The 22897-nt window shown below is 36.0% G+C and overlaps 1 protein-coding gene across 6 annotated transcripts in view; it reads left to right on the top strand.

Moving 5' to 3' along the window:
* Window positions 1–22345, top strand: part of HACE1 (HECT domain and ankyrin repeat containing E3 ubiquitin protein ligase 1) — a 52750-nt gene extending 30405 nt beyond the window's left edge. For 3 of the 6 annotated variants that reach the window (XM_049818060.1, XM_049818059.1, XM_049818058.1), the window contains 12 exons: window positions 1350–1418; window positions 2089–2176; window positions 3944–4055; window positions 4147–4244; window positions 4436–4523; window positions 5566–5715; window positions 10540–10736; window positions 15304–15435; window positions 16144–16242; window positions 16535–16605; window positions 20929–21042; window positions 21492–22345. In XM_049818060.1, coding sequence (XP_049674017.1) covers window positions 1350–1418; window positions 2089–2176; window positions 3944–4055; window positions 4147–4244; window positions 4436–4523; window positions 5566–5715; window positions 10540–10736; window positions 15304–15435; window positions 16144–16242; window positions 16535–16605; window positions 20929–21042; window positions 21492–21594 — 1321 coding nt within the window. In that variant the 3' untranslated portion in view covers window positions 21595–22345. Of the gene's footprint in view, window positions 1–1349; window positions 1419–2088; window positions 2177–3943; window positions 4056–4146; window positions 4245–4435; window positions 4524–5565; window positions 5716–10539; window positions 10737–15303; window positions 15436–16143; window positions 16243–16534; window positions 16606–19335; window positions 21043–21491 lie in introns of those variants that run through there. The other 3 variants (XM_049818064.1, XM_049818062.1, XM_049818063.1) reach the window with 3 other exon arrangements.
* Window positions 22346–22897: the final 552 nt, after the last annotated feature.

Here is a 22897-nt window from a genome sequence, read left to right as displayed (position 1 = left end):
GAACTCATAGTTTTCCACTCTACCTAATATTCATACAATAAAGATGGCATTTCATGCTGGCTTACACTTGAAATATTGAGGTTATTTTCTTTTACTAGCCACGATTGCTTTTCTTCTGCAAATGCTGATACTGAATCTAGGCATTCTTTGTTAATATACTGAAATACAATGTTCCAAGTTTGCAGCATCAAAACTGATGAATGTATGCTAAGTTTGGGGGTTGGTTTGGTTTGGTTTTGGTTGGATGTTTTGTTTTTGTTTTTTTTCTTCTCTGTATATTGCATCTTATAACTTGTGTGGCAGTTTACAGGTAGAGAGAGTTCGTTTCCTTTCAGTGAAGACTCTTTTAGTTGTTTAATACTTTCAGATCATCTCTCAGACCAGAAGTGTGTTTAAAATGTTCATATTTGGTCTCTGGAAGATTTTATTAGCTTATTTTTTGTGCAGGTGAGGGGAAGGATATGGTGAGACTTGTGTATTCGAAACAGAGTAAGGGAGAGAACAAAAATAGCTCAGTTTTATATAAAATGAGCAGCTCTTCTCTAAATTGGTCTGGGGAACAGCAACAGTTCTAGGCCTGTTATCCTGGACTTTTTAAAGTACCATTTTTCACAACCTTTCAAGCCACTTCATGAGAGGGTTTTATTCTTGTTTGCAAGTATTCCTTAGCTTTTGCTGAAGGATCCAATTCAGAATTTCTCTTTGTAAAAAAATGCAGAACATAGATGTAACTAAATGGAGTAAAATTTGCACCCATGTTAATCCTTCCCTTGTTCTCCAGATATATATAAGAGAAAAAATAAAATTCCATACTAGTGTATGAGACGCTTGTCTGGCAAGTAGCTTTGTTATTTCATGAAGTCAGTAAATACTACCTTGCCCACATTCATGAGTGTGTTACATTTGTAATGTTATTTCTTCCTGGCTCTTTTCCTCACTTACCACAACTTACAAGGTGCGTGGTGGGAGTTTTATACAATGAACTCTTAAGAATGTAGAACAATGTGCATATTGTGTATGTTGTGCATATATCAGTCCTTCCATGTATGTGCTTCCATTGTTGTATTGAAAACTGGAAGGATTCAATAGAAAATTGTGTATCTCCATTAGTCTGAGCTTTTCTTGTTCATATAGTTAGTGGTCAGGTTGCTTGACCTTGATTACTGGCATTTTTGCCTTTTCTGTTAGTTTGTTATGAATCTTAATGCTGCTGAGTACTTCATTTCATGATCAACTAGTTAAACAACATCAGTTTCTATTTGCATAGTATTAAAAAAAAAGCAACAATTTATGTAATTCAAATTCTTTCCAACTTCATTAACCAAAAGCATCTTATGATTTTTGAACAGGATGACATCGCCTCGTTTTATAGAATTTGTCTGTAAACATGATGATGTCCTTAAGTGTTTTGTTAACCGGTAAGCTTCAAGAAATATGGAAATTCTAATTTCTTTTTTTGTTTTCCCTCCCTCAAAATAATTCAGACACCTATTTTTCTTCTGAGTTGTATCTTTAGGTTATTGTTGTGACATATGTAGCATATGCATTTTAATGGTCCTGCCAAATTTAAGGGAATGTATATTAATGATTCAGAGCTCAGGCTTAAATGAACTCTTCTGCATATGTAAGCGATCTTTTTGTAAGGTTCTGTGAGATTTTGTGAACAAAATCTTTTTCACAGAGCGACAGAATAATTTCCTTAATGGATTCTTTCGTCATCCTTGTTCCAAGTAAAACCTTCCCTTTTGAGGCAGATGAAAACTTTCATTCTTCCTCAAATATGTTATACTTAATGACTTCTTAAAGGAGTCTAAACCATCTTTGTACACTTGACTGTTTCCAGAGTTTCTCTGGGACTGCCCAGTTTATAACTATGCTTCTGTCTGGAGACCTGCTTGTAATCCTCCTATTCAAAGGATGGGTAGTATGTGTCATTTGGAAACAGGAGTTAGGAAACTGTTACAAAATAGAAGAGTCTGTTGGAACTTTTCTATATGATTGATTGCATTGTCTCTTTATGTATACTTTGTGTATCGTGAAGCATTATTATTAGATCTCTAACAGGCTTCTAACCTATTTTTCTTTCAGGAATCCCAAAATAATTTTTGATCACTTTCATTTTCTTCTTGAGTGTCCTGAACTAATGTCCAGATTTATGCACATCATAAAAGCTCAGGTAAATGTCAGGACATGCTTAGTTACATTTTCTATGAATATAAAGAGGGTGTTGTGTTTAAAAATAATAATATTTAAAATAAAAATCCATTTGGGGAGGATGGAAGAACTAAGCGTGGCCTCCAGTGATTCTGAATCTGGGATGTTGAAAGATCACATTAAACAGACATGGCAGCCAGATTTCCGTACTTCTAATTCTTTAAAATACATGCGTAAGTCCATTTGAGATGACTGCTGTTAAATGTCTTACAGGTCAAACTTCCAGTTAAACAGATTTAACTTGCTATTATTAAATCTATTTGTGCACATCTAATAGATTGAGCTTTAAAATGCTGTGCTTTTTCCTTAATTGACTTACATTTTGAAACAAACCAGAGGATAAATACACCACTATTAGTTGATTTGGCCATAGTTAATTAGTGGTAGCTCCTTCAGTGAAACATCATGTTGTCTTATTACCCTTTGTTCTGTTTCCTACCGTTTTCTTTTGTTTGTTTGGGTTTCTTTTTGAGTAAAATCCTGATGTCTTGCTTAACTTAAACTCACTTCTCAGTTTAACATAGGACGTGAATTCAAGACTAAAGAGCTACTCTAGGGAAGGCTAGTGTAGTTAAGTGGAAAAATTAGCGAGCAGACCCCTGTGTGGAAGTCTGCTGCTTTATATAACACTGTAGTGTTAAGCATCTGCCATGTTTTCATCGCTTACCTTTACAAGATTATGATTGTCTACATGTAGCTCAGGAACAGAGCCGTGTATTTGTTCTATTACAAATGAAGATGGTCTTTGGGTGATAATGAGCTATGTGGAACTCCTTCATTTAGCACACACTGGTTTACTTTTGCTTTGTTTTCTATTAGAAAGATTCCTTACTTTAAACTATTTTGGTCAAAGACAGAATTTGCTGTAAACAAAGGTAAAATTCTTCTAACCAACCAGGACACCCCTCCGCACCCCCAGTAATTGTGGAGGGTCTGTTCCAAAAGGTTTATTTCTTTAGTTGTGAACAGTACTGTGCCTTTGTTTTTAAATGTACATTGTTTTTGGTAATCCAGTTTCATTTTGAGGACATGGTGTAGGTGTATTGTTTACTCATTCTTTGGTTGAAATGTGTGCTTTTGAAATTCATTACTTATGAATCATGAAGAGACCCTGAGAACTGATACCCTGTTTGTTAGATCAGCTAGAAGTATGTGCTGTGAATTATGACAGATGAGAGAGGCCCTACTTGTGTCATATCTGTCTCGGAAGAACTGCAAAATATCAATCTAAATACTGAGTCAAGCAAGCTAGGACCTTCTCACCTAGAAATTGCTTTGGAAAGTTTCTGGTTCCTTTGGGCTGTTTTTTATTGCTGATCAACTTTATTACAAATATGAGTTGATTATATCACTTGTGCTTCTGTGCTCAACTGTTGTTGATAATAAGTAGTGTTATAGAAGCCAGTGACGACTTATCTAGATTCCTTCCCCCCTGCCCTGGAAGAAGTTTCGTGCTATTTTTCTCCTGTGTGGTGAACTCCGATAGCTATTTCTGGATAACTGGTGGTCCAGTCTTTCTGTGTACCAGACTTCAGCCATCACTCAAGGGTGTGTCTAGTCCTTTCCTCTTCCCAAAATACTGTGTAGCATATTGAGGTAGCCCTGAGTGACTCTGCACTTCTCAAATGAATAGAGAAGTAGGCAGAACCATTTTCCAGTCATGTTTATGTGAAAGGAATTAATTCAGTTGAATGCATCTATATAATATGGCTTACTCCTTGTTTTGTAGCCATTTAAAGATCGCTGTGAATGGTTCTATGAACATCTGCATGCTGGGCAGCCAGATTCGGACATGGTGCACAGGCCTGTCAATGAAAATGATATCCTTTTGGTTCATAGAGGTATTGTGTTATACATGGAATTAGTATATCTTTGAAAAACAATGAAATATAATGAATTAAGATAAAAAATTAACTGGTGCTTTGTACTTAGATTCTATTTTTAGGAGTAGCTGTGAAGTTGTGTCTAAAGCAAATTGTGCAAAACTAAAGCAGGGGATTGCTGTGAGATTTCATGGAGAAGAAGGCATGGTGGGTAAAATTGCATGGTTTTCCATTATGTTATTTATATCTGGAAATATTCTTTCACAGGTATTGTTTTGAACTAAATCCTAACTTTAAATAACTTGTATACTTTATTAAGAAATATGCAGTTACCCAGTGTAACTGTTTGTACGGTGAAAGTTCTATGTACTGATATGTTTTATTCTTTTGACATGCAGGGACAAGGTGTGGTCCGTGAGTGGTTTGATATCTTATCCAGTGAAATAGTTAACCCAGATTACGCCTTATTTACCCAGTCAGCTGATGGTATGTGTCTGCCTTTTTTTCCCCCCTAATTTTAGGGTTTCAGAATATAAGATTCTTACATTTTTAAAAACAACACTGACAGAATTGATCTCGCATGTATGGATAAGTGATCTATTAATTGTATGTTTTTATAATGACAGATGATATATTTTTCTTAATTTGAAATTTTTTTGATTTTGTTCTCTCTTGTAAGAGGAGAGTGAGTTGGTTTTAATGAGTACATGCTATTTCTGCCTGGTAGTAGAAGAATGTAACGCTTTGAGCAGCATAGAAAGTGTTTTCCTTTCTTCTGCATCTGCAAGGGAACTGTGGAGGTATTCCTTTATTTCCTGTTAGAAAACCACAAATTCAGTCAGTTAATTTTTGTGGTAAAACCAGATGTTGATTTCCACAGGTCTACCTTGTATTTCACTTTTTGTCTTTTGGGTGCTTCATATAAGGCAAATCTTTTATCAATAAAAGTTTTCACATCATCATCAGTGATAAATGCTTTGGTTTCTACCTTACAGAATCTTGGGAAGTGGCAAGGAATTCAGTTAACAGTAGAGGTCTAGATTAGTTCCTGAAAGTTAAAAAGAAAAGTTCAGGGATGTCTGCTTGAGGTGGTCTTTTCCAAGGAGAGCAGGGCTTGACTGTCCCCTGTCTGCATCTAGCTGGAGCCAGGTGAAAGGAAGTAGATGCATTCTGATCCTTCCTTGAGCATGTTCACAAGTTGATAGAAGCGTGGCCCATTAGAGTGAGCAAAAAATGCACAGAGCAGTATAGTAAGATGGAGGACCAAATTTAGCAGATCATCATTACGTTTATGTTGATGATAATTATTTCAGAGTGGTGCCTTTGAGAGTGGCTAAGCAGTATTGTTGTAATAATAGGATGCCATTACATTCTAATACGTTTCTTTCTGACGTCTTTTTTTGATGTAAACAAAACCTCCCAAAATAGAACCCCTTCAGTGGTTTCAGATGCTTATTGTATTTGATAAATAAGAACTTCATGTAAAAAAAAGTCAATCATGAAACATGATAATCTTTCTATTTTATAGGAACAACTTTCCAGCCCAACAGCAACTCTTCTGTAAATCCAGATCACTTGAACTACTTCCGTTTCGCAGGCCAGATCCTGGGGCTAGCTCTGAATCACAGGCAGTTAGTGAACATCTACTTCACGAGGTCATTCTACAAACATATTCTTGGTATGGTTTTATTAAAATCCTGTTTACTAGTCATAACAGTTGTCTAGCAGTAAACGTTTTCCTTTTTTACTTTTGTATTTGTATTAAAAATGAAAAAGTCTTGGAAGTGAATGTCTTGCTAATCTTTTATGTACAGCAGAGTCACAACAGCAGTAATTGTTATTCCACTCTGAGCCTCTCTTAGGAGCTGTTACAGTTGGAAGATACAGAAATACATTAGCAAAACTATGTGGGAATTTTCTACAGTTAACAACTTTTAATAAAAGCTAATCTTTCAATTTATATTTGAATATGAATCTTAAATAAAAAACAAGGAAGGCATCATTAATCTGTCTAAAGCATAATCATATAATTTAGTTGTCTTTAATGTTGCTGACTAGGAATGCCTGAAAGGCAGACTAGTGCAGCCAATTGTTTTTGTGGTGTATGCAATTCTTTGTTTCATAGTTGTGAAATTCATCTGTTCTGCCATGTAATGCATTTCTTGAGAAATGAAAATAATCATTCCCTAGTTAACTTAGGACAGACTTACAAAGTTGATAATGTTTATGAGCTCTGGCAAAAATCTATCAGGCTTTCTTTTGTGTGTCTGCAGTTCTTCAGTCGTGTAATGTTTTAACCATACTCTTGCGAACCTCCCTGTCTACCCACTTCAACAAACACTACTTATTTCCTGAAATAGTGTTTCAGAAGTAATGCAGGTTCATGCTGTCTCCTTCCTGAGGAATGTCAATTCATACACTTACTGTAGCATTCAAGAGGATTGGTCAGAAGTCTTTATAAAAATGTAACTTTTCTCTTTCATACAGAAGGACTGCTGTTAGCTGGTAGTATCTGTCATCTAGGGCTCTTATTTGAGAAACTTTGTGCCTCTTGATTGTTGAATGTGATGCCCCTGTTCTGCATTGTCATGAAAAACTTTTCCTCTTGTGTGAAGATGTGATGAAAGGGTAAATTCCCTTTGCATTCCTGTTACTCCTATAAGTACATAAATTCCTTAGCTGCTGCATGCAGAATTTCCTTTGTGTTTAAAAGCTCTATTCTTTAATCTTAATGTCAGAAGTTTTACTTCTCCTCAAGAACCAGTCCTTACTTTGAGACCTAGCAAGGTTTTTAAGTAATTGTTTGCACCTCATTCTGTTTTTCTGTAATTGTTCTCAACGTACAGTCTTCCTGTGGTGTTTGCTGAGTCCAGGACAGATCAACTCTTAACTTCAGATTTACTGTTTCTCTTCCCTGAAAGTGTTCAAGGAACACTGTTGCAGTTTGGTGGTGGTGCAGGCTCAGTCATCTTTGTCAAGATCTTGTTGACAAAGGGATGCATTTTACTTCTCTCAGTACCTTTTTCTGCTGCAGGAGAGTGACTGTGTACTGGGCAAGAGGCAATGGAGGACAGCCAATCTGAAGCAGTACCATGCTGGCCATGCATTGAGATTCCCTAGTCATTGATCTTCACATAGGAAAGCAGTTCCAAAGTAGACATATCTGTGTGGCACTAACTTAAGGGTTGGTCTCTGACATAAAGAGATTCCTTTGTGTGAGCAGAATAATGATTCTCACAGGCTAATCTCCATGTGATGTATTCACAAATGAGAAAAACCTACTTTTCTGCCATTCAGTGACACCTTGAGAATAGTCAAGTGTTGCTTTTGTCACCTCTTTTGGAAGTGACTAATAAGGAATTCGGGTTCTTTTCTAGTTTGACTCATTACATATTGGATTTGTTGGTTTCTGAATTGACAAGGTTACATATTGTTTACTCTTTTTTTTTCTTCTTTTTTTTTCATTTTGCTAGAGTGACTATTGCAAACCAAACAGCAGTGAGTAGTCTGTTAATATGATCTCACCAGTGCCTCTTAGTAAGGTCTTGTCAATCTGTTGAACAGGCATCCTTTAACTCTCTAGATGTTTGTGCACATTCAACTTCTTTAAGTTCAAAAGGTTCACAGGTTTCTTATTGCTTCTTGTTACTTATCAGACACAGAGAACTGGAAAAATTATACCTCCACTCCCCAAAGTAGTTGCTTTTTCTGCCTCACAGTAGTTTATTTAAACCTTTTCAAGGCCTTTTCCCTCAGCTTTTTGCATCTCTTCTTTTTTTGCTTAAGGTATCCGAGTTGCACAGCAGCAGATGCTCCTGAGGGGTTTTTGTTTTATTTTTGCTTCAGGTTCAGCTATGGGTTATGCTAACTGTTGTTCATGCCAAATACAAGTTACCAGGTTACAGACATAGAGATTCCCTTCAGCTACTTGTCAGGCCTTGAGTATGGAGTATGAAATTATTCAAAGCCTGAGGCTATTTCCATTCCTTTGGTTTCTCACCTTACACTGAGATCCTTGTTTTCTGTAGCCTTTCCTGTTGATGGCACTGAATCCACCCATTGTGTGGTAAGACATCCTGTATCTGAGGAACAGTGTGGACCTCTTTCAAAGAACTCTTCTCTTTAGTCAACAGGCATGATGTGGAAGTACCTTAATTAGAAGCCAAAACATTTGTCTGTATGAACAAATGTAGCTACTTTTTTGAGACTCAGGTGGGTGCATCAGCTTTTTTCACTGTGATGGATTGAGATCTTTCTGCAACAATATGTGGTAGGCAAGGAAAGATCACCAACTTCAGTGATGACCCAGCTAACATACAACTAATGTGCTTTATAAGATGTTAGATATGCAGCTTGCGTGATTTTTTTTGTGTGCTGTGAAATCAAATGTCGTTCCGTAGGTCTTCAAGTTTATTAGGGCTGCACTCTACGGATGTAGAACTGAGGCAGGAAATATAGTCAGAAATTAATAAGGCCTCTTAGGTTTGTTTTTCTCAAACTTCATATCTGTCTGCCTTCTGCTTAAACAGGGGAGGAGAAGATAGTTTCACTAGTGCTGTTATCTAGTTACTTCATATTTTTTTCTAAGGAACCAATTACTTTTGTGTTTGGAAAAGGAAACTTCTGCCTCCAGCCCACAAAGACACATAGCAGAGATAAATTCCCAACTGTGCTATTTGTTGTTAGACTTAAGTCCCCTCTTTCACACTATAATGAAAATACTCCTTGAAATGACATAAAGAAAAGCAAAAATGAATTTCTGGGTCAGGGTATTTTGAGCTGGAGGTCTTAAATCCTTGAATACTTACTGAACTTGTCTCAGAGCTTACCTGTAGTATCTTCTTGAAGTTCTGTGTTGCACAGAAATACCTGTTTATTGCAATTATGCTAAGATAGATTTCCCTTCCTTTTTAAACTACAGGTGCCTTAGGGGTATAGCAAGAGAAAGATACATAATATTTCATGGGATTAAAATTATTTCCTGATAAATCTGGTAGTGTTTCTTTGTAACTGCCTGGCTTGAGTCTATTGATTGGTAAAATACCTGTCAAGCAAATGAGTGAGCTTAGCGCTTTGGTCCCACAACATGCTGCCTAGGAGTGTAAGTCTCATTGTAACGCTCCAGTTCAGTTTCTTATCTGAAGGAGTCTCCCGTTTCCTACTTTTCAGTGTCCTTTTCCCACATGTTTTGGTTATATCCCTCAGACACATCATTATTTCCACATTTCATATGTGAAATGCACATATGCTTACTAGCTGGCAAAAGTGAAAGTCCTCTAGAAACTAGTAGACAGCTGTTAGATTTTTTTTTTTTGAGGGATGACACTGAATTTTATTAGTAAATTATCTATCCCTCTCTTAAACTGGAGCGTTGCTTGATTTTATTAGAAAAACAACACCTCACAGCTTGTGTACACACTATTTCAGCACTAGTCAGCTCTTCCAGGGAAATATTTTAACAGTTTTTGCACTTAAGTGTTTGCACCCACTTCTAACCTTTGAATTTTGTGTTATTCTCTGGGGCGCTGCTTCTGCAGTCCATAGTGTGCTAAGACTTCTACTAATGGGCACCTTTGTGACGCTTCACAATGCACAGAAGATGGTGAAGCAAAGAGAGTACTTCCCTATAACTTGCTTTTCTCTAAACCTACTACCACCCTCACCCTTGCCCCTTTTCCCAGGTATTTATCTGTCTGGGCAGCATTAAAGTATCTATCATGACAGATTTAAAGTAATTGCGATTTGCTTTCTTGTGTAGTGAAGAGGGTAGTTCTCTTGTGCAAACTTGGTCACCTTGTTCTGGGCACATTTGCTCAAATTTGTTTAAGTGCCATGTCTGCGAAGGGGCTGTAAAGAGGCAGCTTCTGTACTTGACTAAAAGTCAAACTTCTAGCAACTCTCCTGTTAATGCTTCTAAATGACTTGCAAGTTCAGTTTGAAAACGTAAAGTTCCTATAAATTTTTTTCAACTGTATAGTAGGTCTCATAGCAAATGATTTAAAAAAAAGAAAACTGAAGAGCGACAGTTCTCCAAGTACAGAAAGGTTGTCTTCCCCCTGCAGTTCTAAATAATTTTCTGGGGGAAAAGATATTACTGTATAAAGAAATATGATATTTGGGTTTCTAAAAGTTACCTGGAAAACTCTAAGATCTTTTAGGAAACTCATTTAACATTATGTGTTCTATGTGGTTAGATGCTTTTACTGAAATTTGTTAGTGAGCTAAAATTGTGCAAATTGTTGGTCAAGTGGAATGCCATTTGCTTCCCTAGGAAGAAAAACATATAGAGGAAACTTGATTCTTTAATGCTTTTAAAATGTAATAAGTACGGTTCTGCTGTAGTTCATAATGGTGAATCTCTTTTCCCTTTTTTTATTACTGCGTTATTCTGGTTTTTCTCTAGAGGGCAATCTTCTACCGTATATTAAGTAGAACCCTTTTTGCTTTATTCTATTTATTTGAGCGGTTTTGTCTCTTTGGGTTTTTTCTTTTTTTTTTCTAGGTATACCCGTAAATTATCAGGATGTAGCATCTATTGATCCAGAGTATGCAAAGAACTTGCAGTGGATTTTAGATAATGATATCAGTGATCTGGGTTTAGAGCTGACCTTCTCTGTTGAGACTGATGTGTTTGGAGCAATGGAAGAAGTGCCATTGAAGCCAGGCGGTGCAAGTATACTTGTTACACAGGAAAACAAGGTGAGTATACAGGTTTATTCAGAAGTTGATAGTATAAGAAAAGCAATTGGACTGACTTTCTGAGTAACTGGAAGCATAAATGGTATACCCGTTTTGAAGGAAATACACAAAATAAAAAAGTTGCCAACATTCTTCCCCCTTTTCTAGCTTAGCATGTTAGAAATAGTACTATTTAAAGTCTCTTATTAGTATTCAGGTTTGAGGTTGTTCTTTCTGACAGAACTTTTGGAAGGCAAATAGGATCAACTTTAAATGAATGGTTTATTTTAAAAGTTGAAAGTATTCCTAAAGTCAAGTCATGGGTATATATACCAGGAAGGTAAAACAGTAGCAATTGCTAAAAGTAAAATTGTAGGTAATGTTGCAAAGTGTGCTGCCTGGTAGGGCAGCCTATGGCACTGGATTGCTCTGCAGTGACATATGGATAATTGACAAAGTAAAAGGCTGCAGGAAGCTTTTTCAGCCATTTGCAAGTCACTTGGTCTGTATGGAAATAATCTACCTTTTAAATTTACTTCAGTAGTAACAGCTTGGAAAGTCTCTGAGTTGTCTGCAGCATTAGTTCAAAAACAAATAAGGAAAAACACAGCTAGATTTTGAAAATCATCTAGAAATTAAGATAGACATCAGTCTAATTGAATTCTGCAGTTACCCACTAGGTAGTTTTGAGTAACTGCAGGACTGTCATGGGTAGACCTGCAATTTCTTGTATCATTGACTCTTTTGATCATTATGTTTGCTTTGTGTTTTGATTTTCATTTCTGTTGAGCTAGCCTAACTCGCTTTGTGTACACAGTATTCATTCAGCTCTACCAATCCTGTAGACAGCTGCTGTATTGGTAAATGGCCACTTGGTGTCAGCATTTGTTTTAACAACATTTTAGTTTGTGTTGGAGCAATTGGCGCTGCATTCTTGTATGCTTAATTCTCATTTTCATTAAGGCAGAGTGTCATTCCAATAACAGGAATACATATTATTAGCCTGATTCTGCACTGTTTCCTGCAATATAGTCATTCATGAAAGAATACAGATGGTAAAACAAATCTAATTGTGAGGGCAGTGGATGATTAATTTCTTTATTACCTATCAGAGAAAGCAAGGATGTTGATTCTTGTTTCTGGGCAGTCCTAGCTTCTCAATGTATAAAATAGATGTACTTGTCATAAATTGTGGTTTCATAACAACGATTTAAAACCTGTTATCAGTTAGCATGAAATTAGAAATTTGCCCACACAAGAATACCCTCAGTCATTAGTAGCTTAAATTGCACTGTTAACTTCTGACTCTGGGCACAGACTAAAAAGGGTGGTTGAACATGTGCAGAACAAATGCATCCATTCTAGCTCATCAGCCTTCCTTAGCTGTGGCAGGAAGGGATGAGAGTTTGTGTAGCTTTTGTTTGAAAGCTGGTAAGAAACATGACTGTTGTGGTAGCTTTGAAACTGTTAATAGCAATTGATTTTTTTTAATTTGAATATGCAAAATATGAAGTCAACAAACACCTGTAAGATGGCACTGTCTCTTCTTCACTGATTTTGACAGTGGTGAACCAAGTTGTTGAAAATTGTAGATCTGTGTTTTAGTGGCATTTGGGGTTTGTTCCCAATTTCTTTAATGTGACATGGTTTTGCAGTATGCTTTAGCTTAGCAGTTCTAACAGGTTAAACAGGAAGGTGTCTACTTTACTTTATAAAACATCTTTTTTTTTTTTTTTCCTCCTGCAAGAGATACCTTTCTTTTTTTCTGCCTTTATCTGAGGAACAAAAGACGGCTGTTTAAAACTCATTGTATTTGCTATACCTTTGGGAGAAGAAAATGCAGCTTCTAAAGGAATTTACTGTGTATGCACAATAGCAGGTTACCTGTTTAAAGGATAGCAATTTTTTTTTAAATGAAATTGAGTGAATCTTTATGCCTTAAAAAACCCCAACCAAACCAACAATCTCCTCTGTCCCCCTACAAAAAACAAAACAAAACCCCCACAGAAACCACCCAAACAATCCATCTCCCTCTTACTGAAAACCAAACTAAAAAAGAGTAAATGCCCCATTGAGGAGCAGTAGTAATAGCTGTTTGTAAAAAGTTGTTTTCTTTGAACAAGGGAATCTCCTTTTCTTTACATCAGCTGTGTAATAGGTGAATGGCTGTGGGACCATACAATGCAAATGTTCCAGTCTTGCAATTGGAGTGTCCATGTAGTGCCAACTGAAGTATCAGTTATAGATAGTAGTGGTTCAGCTGCCTTTTGTCACGGTAATGAGAGACTTCAAAGGGAAAAGTCAGGCTTTGTCGGGTGTCCATGCTACACATTTCTTTGTTCTTTGCTGTGTATGTTTTTGCAGCTTTCTACATACTTTTTAGGAAAAAAATAAAATTAGAGCTAGGCAAAGCTTGACCATATGCTATTTTAAAAAATGGTGCACATCTTCACAAGCCTATGGCTTTCTCTGTCCTCCCAGGGCTTGTCTGTTTGTGAGCTGGCCGTGATGTTTAGCAGTAAAAAATTACCTTTTTGTTTTTTAAAAACAGCTTTGGAATGGAGCTGCTTTCTGAATCTGAACATCAGAATAAACATTGATCCTTGTCTCACAGTATATGGGGTTGTCAAATCGGGGAAGCATGATCTCTGCTTGATTTACCTCAAAGGAAAATACAGAACAACCCCTCACTCAAACTGACTTTGTCATCATATTTGTGATGCTTGTCTCGTGTGTTCTATCAAATCTCCCCTCTTAAAAGAAGGCTGGATTGTACCTTTTATGCACTATGTAGGAATGCATATGTAGATCTGAAATTATATAGATACTTCTGTTTTGTAATGTGCTCCTAAGGCTTCTGAGAGGGAATAAAATGTAAATGAAGTGAACAGAGAGAAAAAAAAAATTGACCAGGTTTTTTTTACTGACATGTATTTCGTGAATTCTGTGGTACAGGGCTTTAAGTGTGTGCTAGTGCTGATAGTCAGGATGCTTGGCTGTTTCAGGCTATTCAAAACATTTCTTGTTACACCTAAAGCACTGTAAATGTTCTTGTAATGTGGAAAATAAGTGTGTGTCTTATTTTTGCTAATGGATTTTTTAAAAATAAGATTGTGAGGTTTTTTCTACAGCTGTTTTCTGAATAGCCTCATTTATGTAACAGCAACTTAAGAGATGTAAAACAAGTATTACTGATCATTGAAGACCAGTAGTAACACTACTTCTAATCCTGGTATTAGTAAAGTTTCTGATTTCTTCCTGGCGTTCATAAGATGTATTCACAGAGGCTGACTTTTGTCTAGTGCAGTTAACCTCCCTTCGTTACCCCTGTAATTCCTTAAAGAAGGGAGGTGTTTTCAGTTCTACTGACAGTAGAAGCAACCTAGGGGTATTACTAGATTGAGACTAGATTTTTGGGAACAGCTCTGCAGTTGAAGATATGATTAGGTTACATTTCTCTTCTTCGGAGCACTTCACACATTAATTGTCTTCTCACTCTAATAAAATGATGGTAATGCATTTAAAAATATCTTCCAACTGCAAAGCAAATGGCAATCCCCTTATACTTCTGTGAATGTAAGAAACTACCTTTGAAAAATATTCTATGTTTTAAAATGTTTATACTTAATTCTGTTTTTCTGAAATGGAGGAAAGAAAGAATGCTTGGTTGCTTTTGTGCAGGTTCAGAACATAAAAGTTTAGGTTAAGGTTTTAAAATTAAAAATCAAGGTAGTATTTTTGTAAGATTATTGTCTTGAAGAAAGGTGATAGTTGAGATGGTTTAATTGGGAGATATGTTTCATGATTTCATTATTAAAAATGCATTACTTTGAGTACATTTAATCTAGGAGTAAATTTTGTTGTCAAGTAGAAATCTCTTTTTTCAAGTAAAGAAACTTTATTAGACTTGCATGGTTTTGTCAGGGTAGATGAGACACGTTTATACAGCTTTACTATAGGCACTTCTGTCTGTCTTATTCTGAAAACCTCCCTCCATTAACCACCTCTTAGGTTTTTGTGTTTTCAACAAAAGCAAGGTTCTGGTGGATTCCTTTTCTAACTGGCATCTTTTAAAGGGGATGGAATCCCCAAATCTCTAAAGCATGCAAACTATGATATTGTCTACTCACATGGCTATGGTATAAATGCTTTTTTTTTCTCCCTGAGTTATTTCAGTTTGCTTAATAGAATGTTTTTCTTTACAAACATTGCCTTGCTTATGTCCTTAGGTGGTTGCAATGGTGGTTGTATTAGATGCAGGCATGACAGACTAAGGTCTATTCACTTCCTTTACCTTAGTCCAAATCCCTGTTTTTTGACTGGTTTGTGGTATGATTTAAACACTTCTGTTTGGGAATTGCTTTTGGAAGGAAGGAAAGGGGAAGAATAGAAGGGGCTCTGAACTCCGAGAGGTCTTCCAAATTATTTTGGGTGGTTTCTGTGTGTGAAAAGTGCATAGGGACTCTTAACATCTTACAGTAGATGAGATTTGTAATGTATTGAGAACTGCATTTGTGTGTGTGTGAGTTTGCATGAGCACTATGTATTTTAGCTATTGTATATCTTAATGATGTTTTCTACATTGCAGGCTGAGTATGTCCAGCTTGTCACAGAGCTTAGGATGACAAGAGCCATTCAGCCTCAGATAAATGCCTTTTTACAAGGCTTCCATATGTTCATTCCACCATCTTTGATCCAGCTTTTTGATGAATATGAACTGGTAAGCAGAAATGCCTATACTTTTTAAAATACTTTGTTCAGCATACTTAATCAGTAGTGTAATGATGTAGAAGTAAAGGTCAGTACCCACAAAATAGAAATTTTATATCTTTCACTTTATTTTTGCTTTCTGGGCATCTGTCAGCGAGGTTCTCGATATGTGTATTCCTGCTTATCCTAAGTACTTACAATGACTGTCTTCATGGAACGTGATAACTTCACATGCCAGTGATAAATGCCTTAAATTGTTATTTCAAAATGGAATTGGGATATTTTGGCATTTAAGCTTTTTCATATTTTCTTTCAGAATGGAAGAAGGAAGGTGATGCTGTCTATTGTCTTTACTCTTTCTGAGTCAGAGTCAAATTCCAATAAGTTTTTGTGGTGGTTTGATTTTCTGTAACCAGCACATCTTAAGTTTTGTCTCAAGTCATGCCAAGACTCAGAGCTTTTTTCTTTTAGGTTCTTTGGCAATAATTTCTAACTCTTGATACTGTGTACTTAAATTTAACAGATCATGTGAAGTTACCTGAATTTAAGAATCTTCTCATATTAAATTTTAGTTGTAGGTTCTGTAAGGTTGCAATTAAACAGAAAAAGCACTGTAATTTTTATACTTCTTAAAGCCTTACTTTTTAAAATAGCATGAGTACTTGAAATTAATGGTTAGTCAGGAGGACTAATCACAATCTGTGTGCTTCTTCTGAAGGAACTTTTGTTGTCTGGTATGCCAGAAATTGATGTGAATGATTGGTTAAAAAATACAGAATACACCAGTGGCTATGAGAGAGGAGACCAAGTTATTCAGGTAAAATTATCTTTTTAAATAATGTAGACTACTGCATTTTAATCCCCCCAAAGGTGCTTTTGTTGTTCTTGTCATTTTCTCTCTGTGTTTATGGAAGCTTGTTTTGGTTGAAGTTCGTGGAGGTTTTTTATACTATATTCTTGCATTAAGTGACTTTGTTACGTATGAATTTCATATGACAATTTCCATCACTTAAGGAACAAACACACAAATATTCCATTTATTGTTTTATCATTATCTTTTCAAGTACTACAAGTATTTAATGGAGAACACTAACTTATTTTTCATTTAGTGGTTCTGGGATGTTGTGGAAGAACTAACTCAGGAAGAGAGAGTATTACTATTACAGTTCGTTACTGGCAGGTGAGAAACGCTTCTGTAGCAACAAATATATTGTCTGGATACTCTGAAATAAGTCTAGAGACTTCAGGTTACCGTACAAGATCACCTAACTAGAAACTGTTTTGCATGCTTTTGTGTTCTGTATGTTGATCAAAGTAAAATGTGTGTTAATACTTTTGCTGCCTGTATTGCCAGCAAAATGATTGATTACACATTTGTTATACTTGACTACTTTGCAAGAGGCCTTTTGTTGCTGTCCCAGGCAATATTTAACAAGGCAGTAGTGAATTTAACTGTGCTTCATATTCTTCTTCTTCTTCTTGCATATTTATGTCGCTCTTCTCCAATAATCAATATAGGCTTTAATATATGAGATAACTAGATACCACTTCAGTCAGTGTAAACAGAACATCATTCTCTTAAAGCTGAGTTGAATTGAACATTAGTGTGGCATGTCAAGATCAAGTGAAGATGTAACCTTATGCAAGACTGTTTGCTTTATATAGGATTTGTGTCTTAAATTCTAGTTGTTCTTCAGGGAAAGCAGTTCTATTTCCTTTATGGATTAGGGGCAGTGTGGGAAGGTTTTGAACAATAAATGCCCGTGAGCTGGGTGAGTTGCTGAGTTTGTGTATACAGACCTTTTGCAAAGTGGATCCATAGACATATGTGTGGCACCTGAGCTGTGTAATCCATGTATTTTTATGCTGGCAAGTAGAGATCACACCATCTCCTTAATTCGATATTCCCTTCATATTCTAGGATTAGTAGAGTAGTTTGACCTTTTGCTTATAAGTTTTGTGGGTAAGCAATGGTAAAATACAAATTAAGATCATCAAACCTTGTCTTTTATACCAAAGAATTTCAGAGTCATGGATATATCATCAAGTGGCACGGTCTTCAAATTGTATTAGTTTCACTTGATTTATTATGAATTTCATTGTGTTTAGGGATCACAGACAATTTAAGAAGCTTGTTCTGTGCACATCGATCTTTCTTTTTGTCCTCTGCAGAAATGATTCCTGCAGTTCTAACTGCACATCTGTTGCACGCCAGTTGCTGGTCTTTCATTTTTAGTGGACTAGTCCATTTCTAAATCTAGATGGCAAATAAGGTTCCTTAAGATGTAGGGTCATGTTTCAAATGCTTCTTAAAACATTTCAAGTGATACTGAAGTGGCATTCGCTATTTTCATGGCATCTGGGATTATCTACTGGATTCTAAGGGATGCTTTCTATCAAGTAAACAATTATGTTGTCTGATTAATACGTGCTTGAGCACCATTCATTTTGGTCACAAATCACATACTGACTTGTTCTTACCCATTTCTTGTTAGTAGGAAAGAAATTTTTGGTATGTCTTTTAAGAACTCTGGGCTGGAATTTAAAAACAAATTGCTTAGTTTTATTATGTATCGGCTAGTAGGTACCCATTGTGTTTTTTCTTCAGTAGTTGAAATGTAATAGGTATATTTTTCCACAAAAATTTAACCTTTGAGTTACCTTCTAATAGTGGTATAGAGCTGGCATTTTTGCAAATAAATCCCCAGACAGTCCTAGGTTCTGGGCATGGAAGATTTAGATGCTGAGTTGTCTGTGAGCTATAACAGCAGTTAGTCTAGTACAGGCCAGTATCTTAGGTGACATTTTACACTAAAAGTATACCTGATTTCAAACTGATCTTCTTTCGGTGTTGCATTTCCTTAGTGAAGAATTTGTTTCTGTGTGTACTGCTTGGCAGGCTGCATTCAAATTTTTCATTGTTTTTTCCATTTCTCTTTAAGTTCTTCTGCGTAGTCACTTGATTTTCTATTTTTTTGGGGGGTGGGGGTGAGATGTGAAGTGGTACTATTCTTTCCAATCAAGAGTATGAAATTAATTTAGCAAATTAAATAAAACAATTATATTTGTCTTTGGTGTGTCTCTGACATATCTAAATATTTCTTAAACTTTTGCTTTTTGTCTTCTTCCCCCCTTTTCTCTTCAAGGTAATGAAGTCTTCCACATTTTACTTCTTTGTGATCTTATTTGCACATACTTGGAAGGCTTTCTTTACTATATTGGCAGTGTTTTGCTTGGAAAGAAAACTCATTCTTGGAGGCATATGTTGGCAGCCATCTGTTACTTTTAAATGTTCAAAGCCCTGATCATACTATATGATTTTGACCTGTTGTGTGAAAAACATTTTAATAGATTAGATTGTAAAAAAGAAAAAGAAAATAAATTACCTAATAGTGGACTGAATGAGAAATTTTTAACAGTTAGGTCTGTGTTTTATTGCTGATTTGAATGTGGAATTCTCTTGGTTCATTGGAGGGAGAAAAAAAAATTCAGTGCAGGGGAGTCAGCACTGTATTAGAAATGTGAGCCAAAACCATGGTATAAAAGAGTACTGCTGTAAAATCTTTACAACTGTTCTGAACTGTGGCTGTGAGCTCAATTCTGTTTGTATGTCAGAAATAGCATGCTGCAAATAATCAGCACTTTCCTCCATAGTGGTTGCCTTATATACCAGTGCTAGAACTATATGCCCAATGTTGTTGTCATTAAGCTAGGTGATACAGATTTATGTGTTGGATATTATAGCTAGCTCTTAAAGGTATGTTCAAAAAATATTATTACAAGCTCTGTCCTAGCTCCTTAACATTTGGCAGTAGCAAACCCTTACTATTCCACATTTCTGCCAAGAAGTTCTACTGTGAGTGGAAACATTACTTCATTCTTCTTTTCCATTCTTGCTCCTGGTTTTTAGAGTCACTTTGATTTTGTGAATATGGCAGCATTGTTTTTAATGTAAGTACCTGTAATCCAAAATTCTAACAGCTGTTATATATTTTATGGAAGGTTTATTTTGTTTTATCAGATTCTTTCTTTGCTAGCTACAAAATCACAGAATAGCTGAGGTTGGAAGAGACCTCTAGAGATTGTCTAGTCCAACCCTCTGCTCAGAGCAGGATCAGCGAGAGCTGGTTAGCTAGAGCTCAAGGTCTTGTCCAGTCAGGTTTTGAGTGTCTCCAGAGGTGCTGACCCTTCAGCTTCTCTGGGCAACTTGTTCCAGTGTTTGACCACCTCACAGTAAAACAGTTTTTCCCATGTTTAAATGAAATTTCCTGGATTTCAGTTTGTGCCCATTGCCTCCTGTCCTGTTACTTGGCACCACTGGGTGCTCCATCTTGAGACTTGTGGTCCATCTTATTTATTCCTCCCTTCAGGTATTTCTATACATTGATCAGATTCCCCAGAGCCTTGTTTTCTCCAGGCTGAATAGTCCCAGCTCACTTTCCTACTGTGTCAGGTGCTCCAATCCCTTACCATCTTAGTCACCCTTTGCTCAACTTGCTGCAGTTTGTCCCTGTCCCTCCTGTAGTGGGGAGGCTGGAGTTGGACTCCAGATGTTTCTCACAGAGTACAGGGAAAGGATCATCTCCCTTGACTTGGACTTGCTGGTGATGTTCTTCCTGATACAGCCCAAGAGCCCGCTGGCCTTCTTTGATGCAAGGATGCATTGCTGGCTCACATTCAACTTCTTTTTAGTTCTTATCCTTTCCTTATAGTTTTTTGGGGTTTTTTTTGTGTGTGTGAGGGCTATGCTAACAACATGTTACCTCGTAATGCATACTGACTTAAGCTGATGTTATAAAAATATCTGAATTTTATTCTGTTTGTCTCTGTTTAAAATTATAGGGAGGGACTCTGAAGACTCCAGGGCTATTGTCTATTTACACCTTGAGTAATCCTTGAATAATATATTGGTAAAAGGAAAATAAAATAATGATAATATTAATGAGTAATATGATTAAGTGAGAATGCATTCCTGAAGATGCCAGTGATTATTTTCAGTGTGTTCTGGTTTTGCTATATATTGTCACTGGGTGATAGTGTGACTGATGTAAGGGTTTTATTAGTTAGTTGAAATATGTCCTCTGGAGTAATAAATGAAAAGAGATGTCAAGGACACTGGTTAGTTGTCCCATCAATAGTAATCGGAGAATAAACTTTTATGATGCATTATTTCTTAAACTGTAAATATAAACATCCATAGATGTTTGCCTGAACTGAGATAACGTTCCGTTATAAAAACTGGTTGTAGAAGTGCAAACAGAATTCTCTTAAATATCATTCAAACAATATGATGCCTAATGTAAATGGACAAATGGATTACTCAATATTGTAATTAAAAGCATTTAGACAGTGAGACTTTTGATATGGGTAAGAAAGGGAGAGGCTTGATAAAAGTATTAGTAAATGGTCACATGTAGCAGTAAGAGATATTTGCAGTGTAAAGATTATATTTTTTTGGCTTATAACATTCTTGTAATGGTCTAATTTCTGTGAATTTTCTCAGTTCCAGGGTGCCTCATGGTGGCTTTGCCCATATAATGGGTGGCAGTGGATTGCAAAATTTTACAATTGCTGCTGTGCCATATACTGCAAATCTTTTACCAACATCAAGCACGTGGTATGCTAAGTAGTGTTGTTGAAATATCTTAAAAACGGGGCTTTTTCATGTCAGTCGCAATGAAAAGTACAGTTATTTTAAATAGTTTCACTAAAAGGCCCCCTGAAATTTAGACAGTTTGTAGAGTATTCACTATCCAACATGAAAGTGATGGGTTTTAACCCAGATGATGTTACATTATGCTTGCTCATTGTTTAACTGCTTCATTTTGCTTAACTAAAGGCCGTGGGATCAATAAGGAAATATTCAAGTTAAATTATTGTATTACAATTTACTGAAGTGAAAACCCCCTTAATTTCCTGCAATATATTTGAATGCTCAATGGTGTTGTAATGCAGCACAGGTTTGTTTTCTCTCATGAATGTGACATTTTCAGGGCTTTCAATCAGGAAACTTTACTGTTGGGTTTCTTGCTGAACTGTGATGTGGCTTTGTTCTTTTCTTTTCAGTATCAACATGCTCAAGTTACCTGAATACCCAAGTAAAGAAATCCTTAAGGACAGGCTTCTTGTGGCATTGCACTGTGGAAGCTATGGTTATACAATGGCATAATGAAGTCTAGAAAACTCATCTGACTACTGATGTGCAATTCTGAGTGGCAGAAGTAATTTTGGAAACTGTCAATAGAAAAGCAGCTTAGATGCTGCAGCCCATTGGCAGGGCTGGGCTTCAGAATTTGTACAGGATCATCAGCTTTTCCTCCATTACATGTTGTCAAAGTAACTTTGATACCATCATGACAAACTTCTCAGCATGCTATATTTTCATTTTTTAAAATTACAGATCTGTATGGAAATCAGTTTACATGCTTTTCATTATTACTTCAGTCTGAATCAGAAAGTTTGTCAGAATCTCTTTCTGTAGTTTACTTTTGATTTTCAACTATATGGTTGAATGACATTTGCGTTTTAGTTTACTTTGCACTCAGATGGCATACTGCTAATGGACAGACTTGTACTTTATGCCTTGTTGCATGTGAAAGTGCCGTTTATTTTTAGAGAGAATGCTATAGAAAGTTCAATTTGGATATTGTACAGTAAGACAGATCTGATGTATTTTCCATTTCTTTGCATAGTAACAGAAATGAAATTTTATAACTTTTTAGTATTTTAATGTATATAGTATGTAAAGATTAGACTGGAAAAAATAACAGATGAACTTAATATCTAATTTATATTAGAATTTACACTATATTCTACTAAGTATTTAAAGTATTTGTGACTTTATAGTCAACTTGCAGTTTAGAATTTGTAAATACTATCTAAGATCTATCCATTTGTTTGAATGCCTTTACTCTTTCTTTAACATAATTGTATGTTCAAAAGGTATTATTAAATTTTAATATTTTTATCAGAATCTGAATGTGACAAGTTTGTGTGTCTTTGTGGGTTGTTGTTGTCGTCCCCGCCCCCTTCCCCTTCCCCGCCCCTGGATTTTATTCATCTTACTATAATTTAAATTGTCATGGAAGCAGCATTTGAGAAGGCGTTGTCAAAGTGTGTGGATGGACATAAGCAAATGCACAAGGAAGGAAGTTGAGCTTATTGAGATTAACTGGCAAGATTATAATAATCAGAATCTCATGTCAAAATTTATAGAAAATTAGAATATATCACTCGAATAATATGTAAAAATACACAACAGTGGCTCATCAGCATGTGTTTTTGATAAGTAGCTGCACATGTTGGAGTAGATGATGCATTTGCATAACTGCTTTTTAGGGGCTCTACAGTAGGTCTACATTATTGTTTTGGTTCAGGCTAGGAGTGGTTTTTTGGTTTTGTTTGGTGTGGTTTGTGTTGGGTTTTTTTTTTTTTTTTTTTTTTTAATTTGGTCATCCCTGCTTGTCATGCAA

The sequence above is a fragment of the Accipiter gentilis genome, chromosome 15 (assembly GCF_929443795.1).
Source record: "Accipiter gentilis chromosome 15, bAccGen1.1, whole genome shotgun sequence".
Taxonomy (NCBI): domain Eukaryota; kingdom Metazoa; phylum Chordata; class Aves; order Accipitriformes; family Accipitridae; genus Astur; species Astur gentilis.
The sequence above is the reverse complement of the archived record's forward strand: the minus strand, read 5'-3'. Positions and strand labels throughout refer to the sequence as shown.